At 44.5% G+C, this 24859-nt stretch overlaps 1 protein-coding gene across 9 annotated transcripts in view; it reads left to right on the plus strand.

Moving 5' to 3' along the window:
• Positions 1–24859, plus strand: part of SMOC1 (SPARC related modular calcium binding 1) — a 157322-nt gene that overhangs the window by 86111 nt on the left and 46352 nt on the right. For 6 of the 9 annotated variants that reach the window (XM_081290051.1, XM_081290052.1, XM_081290045.1 and 3 more), the window contains exons 3-5: positions 231–343; positions 18640–18829; positions 20820–20867. In XM_081290051.1, the coding sequence (XP_081146177.1) occupies positions 231–343; positions 18640–18829; positions 20820–20867 (351 nt within the window). The remainder of the gene's footprint in view (positions 1–230; positions 344–18639; positions 18830–20819; positions 20868–24859) is intronic. The other 3 variants (XM_081290047.1, XM_081290050.1, XM_081290049.1) reach the window with 1 other exon arrangement.

The raw sequence follows: 24859 nt of genomic DNA on the forward strand, positions 1-24859 counted from the left end.
GAGCTGCGCCCCCCCCCCACACTCATTTTTAAGAATAACATTGAGAGGAAGCTAAGGCTGATCAGCTGTCACTAGTCTTGGCCCTTGTACTGTCAGACAAGTTGGTGGTGTGGGCTTCTCCCCTAGTGGAAGGGGCTTCTCTGCATTCCTGCCAGTGGGCAGCCATTTTGTGCCATGGCTTCAGGCTGAAATCCAAGTGAAATATGAAATATGCTCCTCTCGCCTTTTAGATGCTGGCCAGAGCAAGTGTCGCTTGGAGCGGGCTCAAGCCTTGGAGCAGGCCAAGAAGCCTCAGGAGGCTGTGTTTGTCCCAGAGTGTGGTGAAGATGGCTCCTTTACCCAGGTGAGGCCTTGGGCAAGTCTCCTGGGCTGTGTGCTGGATGGGGGCAGAAGGGGAGGTGTCCTGAGATTGTGGGGGCTGCTGGACACCTTCATTTTCTGAGAAATGGCTGAGTGAGTGGCTCTTGGACTCCCCTGCATGCTGCCTACCCCCGCCTGAGCCTCCATGCCGCCTCTTGCCAACTGGCATTTGGCCCTGACAAGATGCATGGAACTCTGAGCCAGGAAACTGGCATGGCTTGGTCCCCATCCTCCCTGCTGGCTGTCTCCTCTGAGGACCAGACCTGCATTGATTACTTTTTCTTATCCCTGCCAGTTTCCAGGGGCAACCTTGGTATTCCCCTCACTATTTATTACTACTCCTCTGCACTCCCCTGCTTCCTACCCCGTCCTTGAACAAAGCAGAGCCCTCTTTGAGCAAAAAGTGTACTGTGGCCCCTGGAGTGTTTGTGCTCTCGTGTGCACAGGCATGCATGAGTGTACGTACACTCAGACTGGAAAATCTCTTTTTGGGTGGTCCCACCTCTCATCCCACATGGTCCTCAGGTTAGTTCTTGGTGTAAAGGTAACTGGCTCTGTTGACACAGGCACAGACTGCTTCTGAAACTCAACAGCAGGGGGGTAATAAAGTGCTCCTTAGGGACATTTCTAGGTTGCCTCTGCTACACAGGGGCTTGTGGCTGGGAGGCAGGAGGATTCTCAGAGTTAGGACACATGCCAACTGGATGTAGGTGCTATGGGGAAGGTCATTGGACAGGGTGGGCTTAGCATGACTGGGGATGGTCCCCATGCCTGCGACTCTCCTTGTCCAATAGAGCATCACTGGGGGAATCCTTGTCCTGGAGCTGGGGTGGGGAGGACTTCAGGGATTTAAAGCTTTCCTGTTATTACAGGATCAATGGGCAAAGGATGTAGGCTGGCTCTTGGTCTGAGAGGTCTCAGGTTTCTTTTCTGGGCCGGGTTAGGGGATGACTGGTTTCAGACTGAGTGCTGTTGGGTAGAAATGTGGAGGGGTGGTGGGGTGTGGATTGCACATCAATATGATAAAAGTTTTCCAGTTGACTGCGGCAGACCGGAGCAGTGGCTAAACTGACCGTGTCTGCCAATCCTGGTGGAAGTGCTCCTTATTCACTTCCTTGTTTTACACCTACCACAAACCCACTTGTGGGTGGGGGGACAGCAGTGGGACATGGAGTGGAGAACTGGGGTTCAAGCCCAGAGCCCTCCAGAGGTCTCAGAACTAGCAGTTTCAACAGAGGCAGCCTGGGGCTATGGGCCGTGTGCTGCCCCTGGAGCCAGCCTGCCTGGGTGCCAGGCCAGCCTCACTATGCTGGCAAGTTACCCAGCTACTCCGGGTCTTTATCTGAAAAATGGGAGGTGATGATTATTACCTATTAAAAATCTCACTTTAAAAATGAGATGATTATCTCTGCCATTGGTATGTGTTATACATATGTTCTATATTACTATTACCATTAAGTCATATATGATGTATTACTCTTACTCTGGTATTTATTATGTATAACTATTATCATTACCGTTGTTAATGGTTATTATTATAGATTCCCTCGTGAGGTTTTGATGAGGGATTGGATGAGTGAACACATGTAAAACACTTGGAACAAATGAATGCCAAATAAATGTCATCATTATCATCATGATTCCTGTCTCTACTACGGTTCTACTATTTAGGTCTTCCTAAGATTTTATGAATGATACCACTTAAAGAAAAAAAGAAAACAAAATCCTAAGATCTTTCATTGAAACTCCCCAAGTTTGGAAATTGCTGAGCTCTTTCAATTTCTCAACTTTTTTTTTTTTTTTTTTTAGGGATTACAAGTGATATTTTATATAATGGTGGGATTCATTATTACGTATTTGTACATGCGCAAAGTAGAAATAAATTTTTAATTATTTATTTTAGTAAAAAGAATGTACGAAATCTTTTGTATATATTTTGAACTGCATTGTTAAGCTTCACGTCTGGGGGAGGAACTCAGACCTTCTCAGATGAGAGGGGGTAGAGGCGATTGAGAGGAGGGCAGAGTCCACAGAGGTTGTTTTCTGCCTTCTCTAGGCTTGTGCAATCTTGGTGTGTTGCTCATGAGGACAGTTGACCCCTGCCCTCCTGATTCTGAAATGTTTGCTGCCTGGGAGAGCCTGCTGGCCAGCTTTTGTTTTGGTGAGGCCAGGCAGACCAGGTGGTGTTTGCTGAAGGAAAAGAACTTCCAGATGAGTCCAGGATGAATGGCTAAATGAGAGTGCCCAGGGAGCCCAGCAGAGGTTATACAGACGCTGGGTACCCCTCCATTATTGGGCTGCCATGTGTCCTCAGGCCCAGCTGGCTCACCCCGGTGTGCAGACAGATAGCCAGACAACAGCCCATCCCAGCTCAAGTGATTGAATGGATGTGCCTTCCTCCTGATCAAAAATGCTGCAATAGCTTTATAAAATGAGACTGCCTCTTTGAGGGTGTTTTAGTCCCACTGACAGGCGGCTGGAGTGCGGGCGACAAAACGCTTTTCTCTTTCCCTCCCCTTCGTCATCACTTAGCTGGACTTTTTTTTTTTTTTTTTCCTCCTTAGACCAAAACCCAGAGTCAAGCTGCATTTCGTTAATGTTCCTTAGAATATTGACATGTACACATCCTGGTGTTAATAACAACATATTTTAGCCCTGGGAATTATTACACACTCTCTTGAAGTTTATGGAGGGGATGATGGGGTCTAATGGGATTGGGTTTGTCTGGTGTGGGACACAGCTTGAGACCACATGACTGAGTTGACTTTAATGGGGTTCAGATGGGACTCTATGGCTTCTGTTCTCTTCCTTTGTTTCCCCTGGTCCTCTTTCCTCCTTAGGCCGGATCCCAACTCCCTCTCACACATACACATACTTCATTTGCCTCCTGTAGCAGTGATACTAAAACTGCACATTAGATCACGTTAGATACTTTGTAATTAAAAAAAATTTTTTTTTGTAGTTGTAGATGGACAGCATGCCTTTCTTTTTTTTTTTTTTATTTATTTTTATGTGGTGCTGAGGATCCAACGCAGTGCCCTACACGTGCTAGGCAAGTGATCTGCCATTGAGCTACAACTCCCCCAGCCCTGAGATCACATTAGATTCTTAAAAGTCTCAAAACCCTAGTCCATGTCCATGTCTCACCCAGACCATTAAATCAAATTCTGGGAGTGTGACCCAGGCCTTGTATTTTTTGAGTTCCCTGCGTAATGCCAGTGTTTGGTCAAAGTTTGAAGCTGCTTAGAAAGGGCATTTCCATTCTTGTTTGTTTCTTTTCTTTCTTGCTGTACTGGGGGGGTGAACCCAGGGGTGCTTAACCACTGAGCCATATCCTCAGCCCTTTTTTATTTTTTATTTAGAGACAGGGTCTTGCTGAGTTGCTTAGGGCCTCACTAAGTTGCTAAGGCTGGCTTTGAACTCGCGATTCTCCTGCTTCAGCCTCCCTGGCTGCTGGGTTTATAGGCGTTGTGCTACAGCACCCAGCTCCACTATCATTTCTTGATGGCATTATTGGATGGGAAGTTATGACTCTTTGGTGACCTATTAAGTCAGGAGCTATAGGCTCTTTCCTTTACTGTGATCTGTTCTGTTTTCTCTTCTGGGTATTAAGAGCATAATTCCTGACATCTGGCCTAACCAAATCCCCTGCCAATTGACTGTCTGGTGCCCAAGCTGATTAACTGAAATCCCAGCCATCATGGAAGGGTGCTGGCTTGCCACCACCAGGAAGTGCTGGCTGCAGTTTGTCAAAGCGTGTGCCTCTCCAAATGACAATGATGGGACTCTTTATGGAGTGCTAGCAAGTGCTAGGCACTGAGTTTTCCTTCTATTAGTCTCCCACTACGACTTTTTTGAGGTAGTTATTAATACTCTTATGCATAAAGGAAACTGAGTTTCAGAGGCAGTGAATAACAATTTGAGGTCACAGAGCCAGAAAGGGTTTGTAGTCAGCCTGCCTGGTTTCAGGGTCTGTGTGCTATTTTGTGCTTCAAAAGTGACCTTGATACATGTGTCTTTCATTTTCATCACCATTGTTATCCCAGCAGTTCCCTCTCTTGTTGCCCAATCAATCAAATACACATTTAGGAAAAAAAAAAAACCTTTGATTATGGAAATTTTTTAAAACACAAAAAAGTAGGCATAATAACATAATGAACTCCATGTACCCATCACCAGCTCCAACAATGATTGACATGTGGCCAATTCTGTTTCATTTTTACATCATTTTCGTCTCCCATCCCTAACTGAATTGCTTCAAAGCAAATCCCCAGACAACATATTTTTTTTTATCCCAAGCTGACAGTCTTGAGCTCCACTGTATTCTGGGCTGTATACTGGTTGTTATAGGGGATTAAAAAAAAAAAAAAGATGTCCTACTTCTGCCTTCAAGGGGTTTATATGCAGAAAAGATATTAAGGCACATGATAAAATACCTAGGTATAATGGGTAATACGGATTTTAAAAGCCCATTAACAAGTCAGTTATTTGAAATTCAGAATGCAATTTTGTTGTTGAGAACATATATACAAATTTAAATTTTGTGACCATAAACATTTTATACAAAACTGAAAAAACAATGACACACATTAACCTTAGTTAAAAAGAGCTAATCTTTTGTAAATAGTTCTTAAAATTTGGAGCAAAAGAGCCTAGTAGAAAAACTGCACAAGACATATCAACAAGCAGATCACTCAATAATAATAAATAGACAATAAGTGAATCTGAATGATGTTATCTTCCCTGGTCACTAAAGAAGCACAAATAAAAGTGATGATTTTGTTTTGCTTATCAAATCAGAAAAAAATCAGAAAAGATGGTAATATTTGGGGAGAAGGCTACCCCTGTATTGCCATGGAGGAAGAAAATTGGCATTGACTTTTAAAGGGGTGATTTTGCAATGGGAGTCAAAACTCCTTAATTGTGTCCACATTTTGGACCTATAGTTCCACTTCTAGGAATTTATTCTAAGGAAATAATTAAAATATATGACAATATTTTGCCACAAGGATTTCCATCCAAGTTCTGTTTATAGTAGCAAAAATTTGGAAACAACCTAAATATCCAATAATAGAGAATGGTTTAAAAATTGTTTAAACAAATAATGGCATAGCCACACCAGGCAACTACTGAAATGAGGCTCATTTTGCATAAGTGTCTGTTGTATATTTTAGGGACTTAATTGGTCCAATAATTAAAAAGAGAAATATTTTCATATTTTTTTCCTCAATAGAAAATCTATCATAATCTGTAACAAGAAGTTCTGAAAACATAGAAGTGCATAGGGTGGAGATAGAAACAGTGACTTATTTATTAGCAACAACTAAGTCTATAACCCTCTAGATTTTTCCTTGTGCATACTTATTATCATTATTTAGGATAAAAATAGTACCATATCATGTATTTTCATAACATTTTAAAACGAATTATATTGTGGACTTATTTTTGGTTTCTTATAGCTCTACCTCATTAAAAAATGATCACATTGTATTCCATGAGTCTTGGAAATTTGGGAATTAAATTTCTAGATGGCAGATATTGGGTGAAAAGGCCCAACTTTTAAAAAAAATTATATATATTTTTTGTTGATGATGGACCTTTATTTTATTGCTGAGAATTGAACTCAGTGCCTCACACACGCTAGGCAAGCACCCCACCACTGAGCCACACCCCCAGCCCGGGCCCAACTTTTTGAAGGCACTTGATGCATATTATTAAATTGTTTTCCACACATGTTGAGCAATTGTGTGGTTGACTAATGGTTGTTACCGGTCATATTCTCAAATCATTTTAACTTTTTGTTTTAATTGATTATAGTTCTAATATTATTATAGAATATTAGAATATGAAACACCATTTATTATTACTTCTATAATAATAAAATGTTATGTTTCCTGTCTTTGAGCCCCAGGGTCCAGGAGCATTTTTTCTTGATGCATCTCTGCCAGAAAATTAACAACTTTTTCATTCATTCGAACCATTGTTCTTCCCATTAGTGCATAAACATATGCATTATTCCCGGAGGTCATTTTCTTGCATATAGAGGTCCTGGGAGCTGTCATTTCTTCTTGATTATGCTTTGTTCTGAAGTTGGAGGATCAAAGAAAAAGTTGTGTGGCTTTTTGACAAAGGCAGTGGGTTCCCTTGTCATTTCTGTAAGTCCTTACTGTTGTGTTTTCTCAAATCCAGGGAGATGCAACACTTATTTTCCAAGTGTCTGGAGTTGGTCTATGAAGCAGGATTTGTTCCTTTTTAGCTTTCCCCGATTTCCCCCCACAGTACAGAATTGCTCTTCCTGATGTCACTCCTGAAAACCTGAGTTTTGTGACCAGCTTGCCCTGGAAACTTCTTGGCTTGTCATCTGGTCTTCTCTTCCAGCATCTCAGCAAGTGCTGGAAGTCTCAATGCTTTACATGAACTGTGAACCTTCGTTGGCCTGGGCTGGTTAAATGTTGGCAGGCTGGGGTGCTGAGCGTCCTTGTGGAATGGAAAAGATTTGTTCCATCTTTGAGGAGAGTAGACCTCTGAGTAGAGAGGCAATGGTCATTTTCGTGTTAATGTGGAAAGATCTTGCCTGGAGCAACAGTGTGACTCTCTCCTCAGACCGGGTAGAGGACCTAAAAGAACTGAGACCCAGAGTGCATATGTAAGCTTTTTTCCAGGCATAGGTGGCCCCAAACAGAACCAGTTGTTAGGTTTTTTGGGGGGAGGGGGAGGGACAGCACTCAGGATTGAACTCAGGAACACTCAACCACTGAGCCACATCCCCAGCCCTATTTTGTATTTCATTTAGAAACAGGGTCTCACTAAGTTGCTTAGTGCCTCACATTTGCTGAGGCTGGCTTTGAACTCTCTATCCTCCTGCCCCAGCCTCCCAAACTGCTGGGATTACAGGCGTGTGCCACTGCACCTGGCCAGTTTTTAGGTTTTAATGGATGGTACCATAATTTAGACTCCAGCTCTCTGGTGCATATAAAATGCCAACATATTCTCTCTCTCTCTCTTTCAGCAATCATACTGTTAAAAATTCAAGCCCATTTTTTAGGCAAAGATGGCGTAAATGGTAAATGGACCCTTGTTGGGAAAGTTGTTGCTTTTCTTTTTCCCTTTTTAAAGAGTGCTCAATAAACATGGTTACTATAATTTGAACATTTACTGTGTTCAGGACATTTTACTACTTGTTTTATATGTGTTTTTCCCTTCAAGTTGCTTTTGTTCCAAATGACCCATGGTGTGGATCATGTATACAGAAATGTGCTCTATTCAGCACACTTGCTGCTCAGCAAATGTTGGGTTTTCTTCTTCTTTAGGTCTTACTTTGCTCAACTGTAATATGGGAAAGTTGGCACTGAAAAGGTTGGCAATCTATGGTCTGTTGAGCTTACCACCTATTTTTGTTCTTTAAAACTATTGGCTCTGTGGAGATATAATTTGCACAACATAAAATTTGCCCTTTCTAATGTAGAATTGAGTATATTCACAGAATTGTGCAACCATCACCAGTATCTAATGCCAGGCCTTGTGCACCACTGAAGAACTCCTGTACCCCATTGGCTGACCTCAGCTTTTCATAGTCACTAATCTTTATGGATATTTCATATAAATGGAATCAGAATGTGTGGACGTTCATGGTTGATTCTTTGACTCACCATTATGTTTTCAAGGTTCAACCAAGTTGTGCCATGAATCAGTATTTCATTCTTTTTTATTGTTAATATTCTATTATATGGCTGTGTCCTGTTTTGTCTATCCATTCTTCAGCAGATGGACATTTAGGTTGTTTCCACTTTTTGGCTATCATAAATAAGGCCGTTGTGAACATTCATATATTTTTTGTTTCATTATGTATATATATTTTCAGTTCTCTTGAAATAGAATTGCTAGGTTACATGGTAACTACATATTTAAGTTTTTAAGGAATTGACAGACTTTTTCAATATGGCTGTACCATTTTATAGTCCTATTAATAATGTATGAAGGTTCCAACTTCCTTACATTTTTGCCAACAGTTGTTATTATCTGTCTTCTTTATGATAGCTGTCCTGGTGGGTGAGAATTGGTATCTTTGTGGTTTTGATTTGACTTAAAAATGTTGAGCATCTTTTCATGTGCTTTTTGGCCATTTATATATCCTTGGGGAAATATCTATTTGGATCTTTTGCCCATTTCTTAATTCAGTTCTTTGCCTTTTTATTATTGAGTTGTTGGAGTTGTATATATATTCTAGATATGACATATATACAATTTACAAATATTTTCTTTCATCTTCTTGGTAACTTTTTCACTTTCTTGATAATATCTTTTGAGGCACAAAACTTTTAATTTTGAAGTCCAATTTATTTATTTTCTTTTCTTCTATTACTTATGCTTTTGTCGACATACCATTTCTCAACTCAAGATAACAAAGATTTACTCCTGTGCTTTGTTCTAAAAGTTCTATGATTTCAGATCCTACATTTAGGTCTTTAATCCATTTGGGTTAGTCTGTGTGCATTGTGTGAGGTAGGGGTCCAATTTCACCTTATTGCCTGTGTGTAAACCGTTATCTCGGCACAACTTGTTGAGGAGGCTTTCTTTCCCCTTGAATTGTCTTGGTACCCTTGTTGAAGTCAGGTGAAGGTCAATATAAGGGCTTATTTCTGGGATTCTCAATTCCATCCCATTGATCTCCATCCATGTCTAGCCTTATGCTAGTATTACCCTGTCTTGATTATTATAACTTTGCCATGAGTTTTGAAATCTTCTCCTTCCTCTTCAAATAAACAGTGATCTCACTGTGTTGTTCAGCACCTGCATGTGGGGTTGACACCATCTTCTCTTCCCAGGGCAGTGCATCTGGGTGCAGAATTTCCAGGTACCCGTGGCCTGTGTTGTAGTCTGAGGTTTTGTGATAGTATCAGTGTCTTTGATTTAGTATTTGCAAGGGAAGGGGGAGGGAGGGAGAGAGGGATGCAAATTGGTGGTGGGAAACTCTCTAGCATCACCAAGTCTTGTGTGTGCTAAGAGTTTTCAGTCTTCAATAGGCTTATCTTTGAATCTTCCAGTGGGGAAGGGATTTCTTTTCTGAATCAGGAACTGTGGGTTACAGTGAGCTGTGTCACCGTAGAGATGTGCTGCAGCCTGTTCCCATAGAACACCGGGCTCTGGGGCTTTTTCCTCTTCCCACTCTGATGTTTCCTCTGAGCTCACTCAGGTTCTCAGCACTTCAGGATCTGGGAAGATGTAGGAGCTGGTGCCTTAGTGAGCAGTAGCAGCAGTCAGCTGTCTGATGGGGCTCTACCTTTTGCCTTCCTGTGAGAGTTCTAGGTGGCATGTAATTTATGGTCAATAAGCAATCTGTTACTGCAAATATGAAAGTAAAATTTTGATTTTGTAAATGATGGCAGGAACAGAGCGATGGCAGGAACAGAGCCTGATCCCAGCACGTGCAGGAGGGACTTGTCTATGGCGGGAGCCACCACTCTTGTTTTGTTAATGGGAGAATTGGTACCATCAGAAGTGGGGACGTGCATCAAGATGAGGTGGATGGAGCTGTTCTGTGTGCTCAGAACACTGTCCATTGTGTTCTGTGAGGACTTTCTGACCCCAGCTTCTGCTGTGTCCTGCTCTTCTGTGACTGACCTCCGGCTGAATGATCACTGTGCATCCTCTCAAAGACTGGCTGACGTTATTCATTTTGGCTCAAGCACACAGGATTTGGGTGCTCCCAGCTGGGCATCTGATCTCCTGGTAGCCCTTGGGATTCTGTCCCTATCACTTGTCTATTGTGGAAATGAAAGGAGCAAGCTCTGGGCGGTATCTGCAGCTGCTCTTGTGCAAAGGGGTGTACTTGGGAAGGAGGGAAAGATGGAAGCGCTTCTCTGGCCTTCCTGCTGTCTGTGGGAGAGAAAGGACCCATGATGGCAGGCCTCAGTCACTCTCTCAACGATTCTTCTCTTTTTCAGATGATAATAATCAGCAGCAGCACCAACACTTTCTCATTTATACAGCATTTACTATGTTGTGGGCTGTTTTATATATGCCTGCCATGTATTTATTCAGTCTTCACTGCAACCTATGAGGCAGGCACTGTTATAGTTCTGTCTCATAGATGAGGAAATGGAAGCACAGAGGAGCTGAGTAGCTTGCTCAGGGTCACACAGCCTACAACTTGGTTAGAGCCAGGGTTCAAACCCAAGCAGCCTCACTCCTGAGTTCTTGGTCCTCTCTCAAGGACACTGCCATCTTTTGAGGGGTGTTGACAAACTAGGGCATATCCGGGAGAGTGAGTCAGGTGAGTTACAGGAGAAATATTCAGGGGGAGCCAGAGATGTTTGGCATGGAGATGAGAAGAACCAAGGATGAGTAGAAGTGAGATGACCAAAGGGATACCCGAATGACAATAGCCTTGTCTGTGAATGATAAAAGCCTTTGTACAGTCCTCTAAGCCAATCCAGGATCACTGAGTAAGTATACAAAGATAAGAGATTCTGATTCAAAATGGGGAGAACTTTTTACAAGCAGAGCAGTCTATAGATGAAACATCTGTAGGATTTAACTTCCCATCCTGGGAAGTGGGCAAGCAGAGGTGGACATCCTGCAGAGATGCAGCATGGCTGTGAGGGCTGGAGAGGGGGTTAAATCAATGACCTCTGAGGAACACTCTTTAGGATTTTGTAAGACAAATGGTAATATTCCATAAAGTAGTTAGACACACAGTAGGTCCACTGGCAACACTTATTCAGGACCTGTCCAGGCAGAGCTGATAATACACATGCATTTAGGACTATTTTCATTCCAGTGTAAGTACATAGAAGATGCCAGGAGCTAACCCTGCAGGTGGATCAGTAAACTCTTTTGCAAAATGGAAGGGATCAGGGTCCCCCCACCCCATGTCAAAATAGGGAAAGGTCATAGAAACACAGGCATGGGGTGGAAGAAAGGGAAATTTGATGAAAAGTGAAGTCAGACCTGGGTTCTTAAAAAGGGCTCCCAATATATGTCACTTTGTCCTACTACCAGCCAGATTTTTCATAATTCTAAAATGAACAGAGCTCCTACATATAAGGACTTTCTTATTGGGTGTTTTGTAAACATAAAAACATATTAGATCTCCCCCCGCAAAAAGGAAAGAAAAGGAAATCAATAAGAGTTACCAATATTTGCTGTTTACAAATCTGGATCATTCTAGGCACAAACAGAGGGCAGGTCTCAGAAAACAAATTTCTGTGCTTTCCTATTTTTTAAAATATCTTTGTATGTGCGTTGCGTGAATTGGATTCCATTTTTTTTTGAAAATGCAAAAATTAAAAAAAAGTTGATTATAGACTAAGAAGAATGGTCTTACCACTGACAGGTGCTAGTTTATGCATTATTTTAACTTTTCTCTTATACAGTAGAAGACCAATTTCCAGAAGGGTTGTAGAGTTATGGACTTTTTGAATTAAAGGGCCTTGGAGGTATCTGCTTTATCTTCTTCTCCCTACTGCTCCAATCCAGGGCTTTGGTTCCATTTATAGTCTTGTACCAAGTGGTTTATGCACTTTCTGCTCGATTGCCATCAGACAGGGAGCTTATTCCCAGGGTAACAAAACCCATAATATATTCTGGGGCCATTTTGTTGGGAAGTCCTTCTTTACATTATATTGATTTGAGAGCTTTCAAAAGCTGTCTTCCTATGATTTCTAACAGATGACTCCAGCTGTAGTCATGGAACTTACAAAATCCATAGAAATCTCACATTTCACAGAAAGATTTGAAGAGGGACACCATTATGTCCTTGTGAAATCCTCTCTTTTAGCCAGCAAATATATTTTTTTTTTTTGGCCTGGCAAAAATCCTTTTGGCAAAAATCCTTTTATCAATCAATCATTCCCATATCATAGGGCTTTATATCTCTTTTCTGCTGGTCTCTTTCTTCCAGATCTGATTTTCCAAGGTCCTTCTTTATAAAGTGTCCTTCCTCAGACAGGACACAAGATTTAGTAGGGGTGTCTTTGGGGATGAATGGGGCTGTCTCTTGACTAACTAATGTCGTGTTGGCATCCATACCACACCATCAACTCACAAAGATGTGGTCCACAAAGACTCCCATGTTTAAGAGGATTTGAAAATTGAAGGATCACCTCCTTCTCTGCGTCTCCTCTTAAATTCTGGATGATGAGGTATATACTTGAAAAAGAAAATTCCTGTAGGTTTGTGCCTATACCTTTGGAGTGGGAACAATGCTGAGTTGTGAGAACTGCACAGCAAGATATTAGAAACAGCCAACTGCCTGTTTAGTTCCTCAGGCCCAGGCTTCTCCTATAGATTAAGGCTGAGAGTTGATCAATTTGAGGCTTGCAGGGAAACAAAGGCTATTACTTATTAATTTAAAAAGAATAAGTTTGCAAGGGAGGAAGATTGACCAGGCAGAATTCACATTTGGTTGTCTGTATAAACCATCAATTCTATAGAATGTATACCCTGATTGCTTTTCTTCTGTGAAAGGAATAGAACTGTTTCTATATCTTCCCACTCTCAAACTTTTTTCAAACATTTTGCTGATTTCAGATGCTTTTCCTGTCTTCCCTCCCAGAGCACCTTCTTTGTTATTTTTCTTTTCAGCATGTTGCTGAGAACACGCGTACCATGAAATGCTCCTCACACAGAGGTTAAGGTGGAGTCCTCTAGTTTAAGAGGTTTAGGAAATGCTACAAATGGGGCCTTCCTCTTAGAGCTAAACCATCTGTTGAGTTAAAGCTAGGAAGACTTCTGCAGTGGAGAAATCTTTTCACTTGGATTAACCCAATATTTCCAGAGTTACTTGGCCAGAGAACACCTTCACCTCCTGTAATTCCTGTTCACACCCATAGAACACCAATGGTGTCTGTCAGGCGGGAGAGACAGCCATGGACCTCCCATCTCTGGAGGAAACCGAAGGAAATGGGCATGCACGGGAGATGGTTTTCATCATGGGTTTCTTAGGGAAGTGGATGGCTGGTAGGAAGGAAGGCAGAAAAGAGAAATAACAAAGAAGCTGCTCTGGATGGGAGTTCTGACTTCTGTCAGAGAAGTCCCTAGAAAGGGCCAAGGGAAGGCTGGCCAGCCAGTGGGTGCTGGGGGGCCCCCAGGCTGTTCTACAAAGCACCCCAGGAAAGACTTTTCACTCACTAGAGCAGATGGCTCTCTTCCAGCTGCCTCCTCTGGGAGAATATTTATCCTTGTCTCCCTCACCCCAAGAGTTCTATTTGCCAGAGAATTACAAGGCACAGAGAGACCCAGGCAGTTCCCACAGAAGCCAGCGCTTGTCATGACTTCTTTTCTCCTTCTCCCTTCTAGGCCTGAGACGTTTCCATCTGTTAGGATTAGGGACCAGGGACTCTGCTACTTCTCTCTCTCTCTCTCTGGGCCTCAGTTTCCTCTCTTGTAAAATGCTTGGGTTACACTGGTGATCTCTGCGGCGGTTTCTAGCCCTGTCCATTCTGAAGTGTTATGAGCAATGATTCTAATTTCCTGGGATGTCATTAACGATGACACTTGAAGAACAGCTCTCTCCAGGCGTCTCCTATGAGGACTTGCACATGGGTTGACTTTGAGGCTTAAATGAGGTAATGCAGAGATCTCGGATGGGGATTGAAAAGCCATTATTAAAGTAAAAGGTGGAATTTTCCATTCTGGGCATGGCACCTATGGGCAATGGTGGCCTATCTGCATAATCCATCTGCCCCTCTGAGTTTCTCCTTGCTTTCCTATCCTCAGCTCCTGTGAATTGGTGTTTTCTAGGTCCCTTTCCACTGCCTTTGTTGGCAGTGCTGGCCTTCCACATTCTCCCAGGTGGCCAGCAGTTGGGCTAATGTTGAAGATTAGCAGGCTTAAAGTGATTGCAGATTTGTCTTAATCTTGGATGGAGGTTAAACTGCAATATGCCACTGAGCTGTTTATGTAAAGGGCTTCTTGCCAATAATATGAATGTATGTGAGTCAGAGATGAAACTTACTTATCTAAGGACACACTGTTTTAATGTACCCGTTGGAACACCTGTTACATCCCACAGGATAATTACAGTACAAGCCGAGAGAAAAAAAAAAAAACTCCTTTTGGTTGAGGTGTGCACACTTTTTGTCTCTAAAGGAAGTACCCTCAGTTGACACTTCAGCCTACTAGAAGGCTTCAGCATGGTAGAGAGCCAGTTCCCTGGTTTGTGCCTATACCTTTGGAGTGGGAACAATGCTGAGTTGTGAGAACTGCACAGCAAGATATTAGAAAAAGCCAACTGCCTGTTTAGTTCCTCAGGCCCAGGCTTCTCCTATAGATTAAGGCTGAGAGTTGATCAATTTGAGGCTTGCAGGGAAACAAAGGCTATTACTTATTAATTTAAAAAGAATAAGTTTGCAAAGGAGAAGATTGACTAGGCAGAATTCACATTTGGTTGTCTGTATAAACCATCAATTCTATAGAATGTATACCCTGATTGCTTTTCTTCTGTGAAAGGAATAGGACTGTTTCTGTATCTTCCCACTCTCAAACTTTTTTCAAACATTTTGCTGATTTCAGATTGCTCTTTCCCCTCAGGCTGGTCAGAATAGGACGTTCTTTTGTCCTCATGAGATAATCTGGCACTGGCCTCTTCGAAGGTACAGATAGTTTTCTTAAAAAATAACATGATGATAATAAAAATAAATAGTTAAGGTGAACTGGGCACTTACTCTCTGAGCTAAGTACTTTATTTACATTACTTAATTTAATTCTCCCAACAATGGAGATAGGTACTATTACCATCATCTTCCCTTTTAAAATAAATGCAGACAGTTTTAGCCTTAGTCTCATGAAGAAGCTTTCCAGGCTATAGTCTGTCTTAATGCCATTTCTTTTTCTGCAAGAAGACATCTTGAAAACTCCCCAAGGCAACTCAAAAATTACTTCTCAATTTAGAATCATGGGCTGATTCTCTTCAAGCCCCTACGACAAAGGGATTTTGCTTGGCCCTCTGTGGTTCCCACAGTCTGACATCCTTCTGGGGGTCTCTGTGCCTTCTTTTACTCCCATTTACTGCCTCCCCCTATAATACACCCAGGGCAGGTGTGCTGGCTACTGTGTACCCCAGGCACAATTCCCCATTTAGTTTCAGTTTCATAAGATTGGGAAGGAGCTCCCAGTCTGAGGATTTTGTAGTCCAGTTTTTTAGAGTGTGTATGGGTGGAAATGCCAAGGACCCTGGGGAGAAAGGAGCTGTGTTTGGGCTTTTGGGCCTGGCTGGGGGCTGGGAGGCAGTGCCCTGGTGCCCCCAGGGATACAATGGGCACACTCACTGTGCATGTGGCCCTTGGGACCCACTGAGCCCAGAGGTCAGATTATATCCCCTGGAACAAAGCTTTGGGCTTGGCACTTGACTCATGCATTTAGTTGTGACTTTGTGCATGCCTTGGTGGAGGGGGCTCTCCAATCAGCCAGCTCTCTGCAGCCTCCTTGACCACAGTGCCAGGTTCTAGCAGTGCAGCACCAGCCCAGAGGCACGGCCTGGGGTGCTGACCTGGATTGTGCAGACCTCATACAGAGAGAATCACCTTGATCCTGAGAGCCAAGGGGATCCTGCATGAGTCAGTATGGCCACCCAATCCCAGGGCAGAGTCCCCCAGGGGTGATTATTAGCCAAGGAGGAGAAAGCAGCCAACCAGTCCCCATTCAAATGCTGCTCTTGGTGAAGCGTCATCTCTAGGAAATATCCCCTGATGGAATCTGAGGGAGGGTCAACTCCAAGTTTCCTGCTGCATTTTCCACCCAAGCCTGTGGAGATTGCTAGTAGAGCACTGGCCTGTGAAGAGACGGCTTGCCAGGTGTTTCTGACACAACCAAGAGCAACTATGGCGATAGCCACTCCACCTCTGTCCTTTACCACACGACAAGCACTGCTCTGCCTCCCCTGATCCTCCAGGTTGGACATTGTCACTCCATTGTGTAGACAGGGCTCAGAGAGCTAAGTAAGATGCCCAGTTCCCAACTGGCTGGACTGGGATCCAAGCCCTGGTTGGTATGGATTTCTTTTCTTTCCACCTTTAAGGCCCCTGAGAAAGTAGTGCTGTCCCAACCCAAGATACTGATCTTAGTGAACAGCCATGGCTGTGGGTGACGACTATGCCATGAAACAAGCAGGGGCTGGATGTGTGGTTCCAGGGTCAAGGCACTGGGTGTAGCTGCCTTGCAGAGATGGTAGAGGCAAGTGCCTCATTTTGACAGCAGTTGTCATGCTGGTAGGAACCCTCCATTTTGTCTTGCCCTGGTTTCTATGAGTAGGCCTGTGCTGAAACAACTTGTCCTGGAGGAAATTGCAGGGTGTGGTGCCCACAGGAGAGCAGAAACCTGTCTGCAGCTTTTCTGCCTTAGTGATGACTTCTGGGTCTTGCCCAGTCTGTCAGATTGCTCTTTTCGCTGTCTCCTTCTCTGCCGCCCAACTTAATTTGTATGCGATTACTGTCTAGCTGTGATTTCAATATGTCCTTGATCCCAAGAGACACATTTTTTCACACTTTAATCTATTTGCAGTTGGCACACATCTTGTCATTGAGATCTACAGTTAATGTGCTGCGGCTCTTTAAATTGATATTGCATTTTTAGAATTGATAGAGACCAAGACTTGAGGAAATATGAGAATTTGTGCCTTTATTCAGACCATCAATCACCTACAATAAATGTCAGGTGCTATGCTAGATGCTCGGAACGGGGAAATAACTAGTTTGCAGCCCTTGAAGTTATGGTCTAGAGTGGGAAGAAGACTAGTCAAATCAATAGCGAGAGCTCGCTGTGATAAGGGCCCTGAATTTGGGGAAGAATCAGAGGAAGGAGGGGAGGGAGGGGAAGCAGGAAGACAGGGACTGCTTTGAGGTGGAGGTGTGTCGTGGAGGGGGATTAGGAGAGGGCCACCAAAGAATTAGAAGAGGACTGGGGCTGGGCTGGGGAATGGTGTCCCAGACAAATTGAATAGTTGGAGCAAACAAAGGTTCAGAATCTGGAGAAACTAGGGTGTGTTTGGGAGCATCAAAGGCTTCATTGTGGTAGAGTGGAGGGTGTGTGGGATGCTCCTGCTGGGGTAGATAGGCTCAGATATGGAGGACCTTGAGCGCCATGCAAATTTCTTTAATCTATCCTGAGTTCAGGGTTGAATCATTCTGAGGGTTACTTTGTTTTTGGCAGGGCTGGGCGTGGAGCCCAGGGCCTCATATGTGCTAGGCTAGTGCTTTGCCACTGAACTACACCTCCAGTCCTCACTGAGGGGTCTTAAGTAAGGGAGCCTGCTCTGATATGTGTTTAGGAACTTCACAGAGAAAACAGAAGGGAAGAGGACAGTGGGGTGGAGTGGGAGGAGGTGGGTGAGGTGACAGCTATGGGGGGGGGGCCTTGGGGGGAGAAGAGTTTCCTAAAGGGTGTCCTAAAGGGTGTGAACAGCTCATTTTCATTTTCTATACCAGACAAAGGAACCCGACCCTGGAGATTTGGGGAAGGTCACCCAGAGGTGCATCTGGACATTTAGAAGTAGAACCTACAGGCACAAAGGACTTTTCTCATGCTTTGACCCTGTGATGCATGTGTGCCCTGGCTCAGGAGAGCCACGTGATAGTAGGCAGGCTGATCCATATACGGGTGCTTAGAGAAACTAGAATAAGAAAAGTAGCTTGGGTTGGGGATGTGGCTCAGTAGTAGAGTGCTTGCTTAGCATGTGAGGTCCTGCATTGATCCTCAGTACCGCATATAAATAAATAAAATAAAGGTTCATCAACAACTAAATCCCTCTCTCTCTCTCTCTCTCTCTCTATATATATATATATATATATATATATATATATATATACATACATACATACATATATATATATAGTAGTATATATATATATATATATAGTAGCTTACCATTTGTCTCTACTTGTTAAAGAAGCATCAAGTCAATCCACAATGGTGAAATTCCAGCTCATATTTTCCTAATTAGTTTAATGATCAGAATTCTTAATAATTGGATGGGAGTGCTTGGGAAAAGAATGTAGAGGGATTGGTGAGACCCAACACGGGAAAATCTCAGTGGACATATCTCAGAACGATACCAGCTGTCAAGTGTTTGGAGTCCATAAGAATGAAGCAGATAAATGGCCATGGTTGTGCATGGATGCTGTTGGCTAGGTGACCCACATGTGATGTACCCTGGAGACAGATGTGGAGTGAGAGGTGGCAGGAGCTGTTCTGCTGGATGGGCAGTGCATGGAAAGGGGTGGGTGCCTCTTGATGTTGTATTCTGGGACTTAAGGTTCTCCTCCCTCCCCTTCCTCTGAACAGGTGCAGTGCCATACCTACACAGGGTACTGTTGGTGTGTCACCCCGGATGGGAAGCCCATCAGTGGCTCTTCTGTGCAGAATAAAACTCCTGTATGTTCAGGTATCGTAGGGAGGAGCGGGAAGAATGAAAAGAGTTGGAAAAAAAAACCCCTTGATTGGTCTCCTGCGTCTCATTGGGGATTGTTAAAAGGTTGGTGGTGACTACAAGCCCTGTTTCAGGTCAGGAAAGATCCCCCTCTAACAGCTTCCTCAGTAATCAGCTGGATAATGAGGGCCAGTGTATATATGTTTATTTATTCTGAGTTTAGATTTCTGTTTTTTTTTTCCTTGGTGCTTTTTTCCTAAGCATTGGTGGAAACCCTTAGAGCTGAGGTGGCATATATGCTTTTACCTTTTGTGCTGACTGACTGATTGCTAGTGGTCCTTGCAGTGCATTATTAACATGCATTTTGAGGCCGCATGAGTTCAGCATCAAAGGCTGCAGTGATCAATTAGTGATGCCCATCACAGGTGTGGGAGAGGAGAGTGATGGCCTCTGTGCCATAGATTTGCCACACTTGAGCAAAGTAACTTACCATAAGGGAAAGCTTTCATGACAGTGGCCTTTAAATCTGACTGATCATCAGCAGCACCTGGGGAATTAAGAAAGAAGCCAGATGTCAATGCTTCTTGTATATTCTGATCCAATAGGACTGGAGTGAGACCCGAAGTCCTTATTTTTATGAATCTTCTCAGGTGGTTCTGCTGAGTAGTTAAGTTAGGCAACTGGTGCTTGATTGGGAATTCTTGGGTTAGTCCATAGGAAAAATTAAGTCCTTTCTATTTCGATGTTATTTTGCTACTGGGTCAGATTCATTGGGATTGTGGATTCTGGATGTATGTAAACCCCACACCTTCTGCCTCCTCTTAGTGATGAGGACTCATGAGCTCCTCCCTTGAATTCCCTGTGTGGCCGATCTCTCATTCAAAAGGGCCTCTTACCATTTCCCCATATCTGTGTACATAGGGTTTTATTTATTCACTTATTTTAAATGTCAACAAAATATAAAACACTTGCTAAAAACCTATTTGAAATTCCAAAGGCTACCAGTCCTAGTAACTTCTTACAAAATTTACTCATTTTTTTCTTTCTACTAGCCCTTCCATATAAAAGAGAAAAGTTAAGTGGATAGGACAGTAAGAATGTATATTAGGAAACCCAAATTTGCAGGCCAAAAGGGAAGTTTACTTTATTTGTGGTTTACATGGAAACTGGAAACCTTAATTGGGGCTGGGGTGGAGGGGGGCAGGAATTAGCTCTCCTTGCACATGACCTGGAGAGTTTCATGTAAGGCAAACAAATGTACTAGAAAGTAGCCGTGGAGGATAATATAATGGAATTCTCACAAAACTAGGATATGGAGAAGGAAGGGATACGACAAAAATTAGGAAAATATGGATCCTCTTTCCTTTTGTTGGTGGGGTCTCTGCAGAGGTCGTCTCGTGGATATGTGGTCATACCCTGCTTGTGTGGGGGTGGGCTTCACGGAGAAGGCAGGTGCCACAGGGTCAGGTCTGGAGGATGGGTGCATGTGGTGCTCCAGTATATGCAGGGGAAACGCACATGCTACCCCCACCCTGAGGAACAGGCTGTGTCTAGAAAATTGTTTCCATGCCTCAGACTATTTTGGCCCATTCAGTACAATTGGGCCGACAATTTTCTACTTAATGCAGATGGAAAATCGCTGATTTCCTGCCCTAACCAGCAAGGGATGTCAATCATTGCATTTGCAGTAAGAGGGGTTTTTCTTTTCAGTTGGCCCTGCTGACTGGATATGGCTCAGAACAGGGAGCTGGTGAGAAGTGGGGGACATGTGGATGTGGAGGGGTAGGTTTTGAAATGTTCAACAGGGGAATTATATGCAAGTGGACTTTTTAAAGAACCTGGTCAAGACCACTGCCAGGGAACCTGGAAATTATAGTTTGTCTCAAAACAGTGCTAGGTTATCAGTGACATTGATGTTAAACAAACCCTGCTCGACATGTATGTACATACTCACTTTGTATATAATATCCCCGGTGTGTATACAATATGTATATACATGGCCATATGCTCATAATGTCAGGCTTTACCAACCCTTTGAAAGAAACCAACCGCCGCACACTCTGAATGGCTGTTTTTGTTTCTCCTCTACCCCAAGGTTCAGTCACCGACAAGCCCTTGAGCCAGGGTAACTCGGGAAGGAGAGGTGAGTGGAGTTTGATGCTTTATCTAAATGTTTGCTTCTAAAGCCAGTCCGAGCAGAAGTTCTTAGACAAGATAGAAGGAGCGTGGAGTGAAAGCTAAAAGTGCCCCCCAGAAAGCCTTCTCCATTCTCATTCTGTTTCCTCCCCGTTCTGGTGGTAAGTAAGGCTCACGTGGTGGTGGTGATTCATCTCCCAGAATTTCTGAGGGGGACAAGCAAGTGTAGCATGCAGAGCTGCAGGGATCTGGATGTGAGCCCTGAGCTCCTGGGCTCCCTGGGAGTTCAGCTGGTCAACCTCCGATGTAGCCAGCATTCAACCAAAATGGACAGTGAAGATAGAGTGCTCGTGTCTGCCCTCAGCTCTCTTTTGAATAACCCACTTGAGTAACCCCGCCCCCCCCCCCCAATTCTCCTTACCCCTGTGTTCCAGTGCATCCCGCTTCTCTTCATTAACACTGGGCTGGCTCCATGGTTGTGTGGCCTGTGCACTTGTTTTCCTGAAATTCTGAGTAGTTCTGTCTTGAATCTGAGGGGACAGTGAGCAGAGAGATACCTGTAATATGAGTATCTGATGCCAGATGTTGTCACCCCAGAACCTTTCTATTTTTTATTTTGAGACAGGGTCTCAGTAAGTTGCCAAGGGCCTCACTGAATTCCCCAGGCTGGCTTTGAACTTGCGTTCCTCCTATATCAGCCTCCCGAGGTACTTGGATTACAGGCATGTGCCATTGGGGCTGGCTGTGCTATGTGGCTCCCACAGCAAGCTTAAGGCTTTAATTTTTGTTTACCTGGAACAACACTAAACAGCAAATGAGAGGTCACCATGATCTCTCAAGAGGAGAGACTATGGAAAACAGGGAAAAGCTTTATATTTGAGTGACTTTAATGTCAGTTTTTCCTGGTTTTGTTTTTGTTGTTGTTATTTGTTTTAATTTTTACAAAGGGTTCTACATATTCATTTCTTCCTGGGTCCCTGAAGTAAGATAGCTGGCATTTGTCTGAATGCTATTTAGTGGATTAGTCTGCATGAGGATTAGGTATATGTTGGCCATGATTTTCAGTGTGGGAGATAGTTCGAGGCCTATATTTTATTGCCACTGGCTTCTAGGATGGCATTCACAGAGAGCGGGTAGCAGCCTGGAAAGCAGATCTCCATTTCGTTTTGTGTATAAGCACTGCAGAGCTCCTACCTCTGCTGAATTTGAGGCTTCCACCTGCACCTAGGCCTTGAGAGCCCTTGTAGAGTTGGAACTGCTGAGTCAGCACGAAGTGCACAGGCTTATCCTACACACATGGCCCTGGGGATGTAAGAAGAGGCAGAGCACCCACTCTGAATGCAGGAGACAACAGTCCAAAGAACCTGCTGCCCGAAACACAGGCGCTCCAAGCCATGGAAGTGGAATACAGTGGCCCAGTAGAACACGGTGACCTACTAGGAAACGTACGCCCATGGCCCAGATGCGCTGCTCCTCTTCCTGCTGGGCAGGAATGAGTGAGTGGGTGAAAAGAAGGGAGCAAGTGTCTTTCCAGGTTCCTCTCAGACAAGGGGAAATAGCCATGAGTGCTGGTGGTTCCCTCCCAGGTAAGGGAAGGTGGGAAGAAGGGCAGGAAGTCTCTTTTTCCAAATCTGCAAAGATCTGAAATCACTGGTGCTGTCAATGACCTGTGTCTACAGGGGGTGGAAATGGGAGCTGCCTTCTGTTTTGCTTTTCGCCACTGAAATCTTCAGGAACATCACCTGTGTCTCTGGGTGTGAGGTCCTAGTAGTAGGGGAAATGGGTAACTATGCAAAACTGACCTCTTGGATTTTCCCTTCCAAAGGGAGTGAGTGAAGTGTATGATGCTGAATGAAGCCCAAGTACCAGGAAAGGTCATCTGGGCCATCTGGTTCTTAAACCAGACAGAGAAGTGCTTTCCAGGTTGATGTGGCTTTGCGCCCTGTGGGTAACAGTGAGACAGAACCATGGTCATCCTGGACCTCACTTAGCCAGCTGGAAGAGGGCAGGTGGGTTGAGGAGTACATTTACAGCAATTTACAGTGAGCATGGGCCAAAGGAGGCCAGACGAGCCTGATTCTCCAGGGAGGTGGAGGAAACAGGGTAGAATCTGCAGCCTCCTCTTGGAGAGAACAAGTGCTGTTGGCTTCCAGCTCTTTGCTCCCCTGTCCTGGATGGGGTCCTTCCACCTAGGTGGTTCTGCAGAGGCTTCTTCCTTGGAGCAAAAGTCAGGATAAGGCCCTGGCAGGAGATGCTAGGGCTCACTCTCTCCTGGAAACTTGATTTTTGCCCAGTGATCTCTCTTTCCATCTATTTGGAGAATCTAATTAGGCACCAAGTCTTCTTTTCTTTGTCTTCCATGGGCAGTGCTATGAAGAGCAGGTTTGGGCCACCTGTAGGAAGGGCCACCTGAAGCCACACCTGTCCAAGAAGCCTAAGTTTGAATGGGGACAGGGTATGAGAGGGCATTCGTAATATCCTGTATTGACCTGCCAAGGTTCCTCTTTCAGAGGCCACTTAAGAATGGAATGTGCTCTGTAGGGCAGCAGGTGGGAAGACACAAAGGCCCCTTGTCTGAGCTTGTGCCCACACGTGGCTTCCCCAAGGAGGCATCTCCCTAGAGCTGGAGCTCGCCGTCCTGAGGCTGCAATTTAAATGATGCTGGCCTGGGGACCCTTGAGCAGGAGGGGGGATATGGTCAGAAAGGAGGTGAGGCATGAGGTCTGCAGGTGTGAGGGGTGAGGGGCTGCAGGGTGAGGACGGGACCCAGGCTTCTCTCTCCCTCCCCTCTTGGCCTTTTGAATCTGCCCCACTGACGGGGCTGGGAGGGATCGGTTCTCTCTGCCTGGAAGGAATGAAAAGATGTATTGTGTGACCACGTAGCATCTGGTTGCCAGCCAGGAATTAGTCCTGTGAAGGAGAGGAGGAGAAAGGCAAGGAGCCGGGGGAGGAGGCCCAGAGAGATAGCAGGAGGAAAGGAGGAGGGCAGCCTTCGGTAGCAGGTCGTGGAGTTTGGCCTCAGGCTGGGAGGCCTGGGTTGCTGTGGTCCACAGGTGTGGGGCCCCAGGGAAGAAGTGGGGGAAGAAGGGGGGCCCTGTTATCTTCCGCAGCCAGATGCACGTGCTTCAGGAGGGGAGGAGGGTCACAACTTCAGACTATTTACTTAATCCCTTGGAATGTCCCTTCCTCGCTCTCTTCTTTGGGCCCCGGTGTTTAATGGACTCCTTTACAGGCACATGTGTGGTAATTAACACGTGCAGTGTAGGTCCTGGGCCATGTGTTTGAGTTTCAAATATCCATTGATCTGGGGCAATCTCATCCTGGCCGCCCCCTCCCCTTCTTCTCTAGTCCTAGCCCTTGGAGGGGGGCGCGGGTGCACACGTGCACGCCCATGTGTTTCATGATGTGACAGAGAAGTATCTGAAGAGAGGGAGAAGACCCCACACAGCCCCTTTAGTTCTGGAAACCTGCTATTAAAACAGATGAGAGAGAGAGAGAGAAAGCTGGATTTGGGGTTTTCACTGAAGTAGTTGAAGGAGAGCGGCTGGAAGCAGACAGTTCTGAGGTCATCAGCTTGCCCGGCTTGGCTCTACCTGGCTGTGCCAAGGCCTGTGGATTTTCCTCAAGTGTGTCTTTTTTGGGGTCTTGATGCCAACGACTGGGGGCAACCTTCCAGGATAACACCAGGACCTGGGCCTGGTCTTCACATCTCGTGAGGGGCCAGGAGAGAAGTCCTCGGCCTCCAAGGGAGGGTTTGATGGGTGGTGAAGAATGACAGATGGGACCACATGGCCGTGCACTTGTCAGATGCTTGCTGGCAGTTCTCAGGGAGCTGTTTCCTCTGAGTGCCCAGAAATACAGAGGGCCTGGGGCTGATGCTGTGATAAATTGCAAGTGAAAGTTTAGGGTCATCCGTTAGGGTCATCCGGCGTTTTCTGTCATTTGTTTATTTTCCTCTAAGAGGTCTGGGAGTCTGTTGTTTAAGTGAGAGAAAAATAA

The sequence above is a fragment of the Spermophilus citellus genome, assembly GCF_964194105.1.
Source record: "Spermophilus citellus genome assembly, chromosome: 4".
Classification (NCBI taxonomy): domain Eukaryota; kingdom Metazoa; phylum Chordata; class Mammalia; order Rodentia; family Sciuridae; genus Spermophilus; species Spermophilus citellus.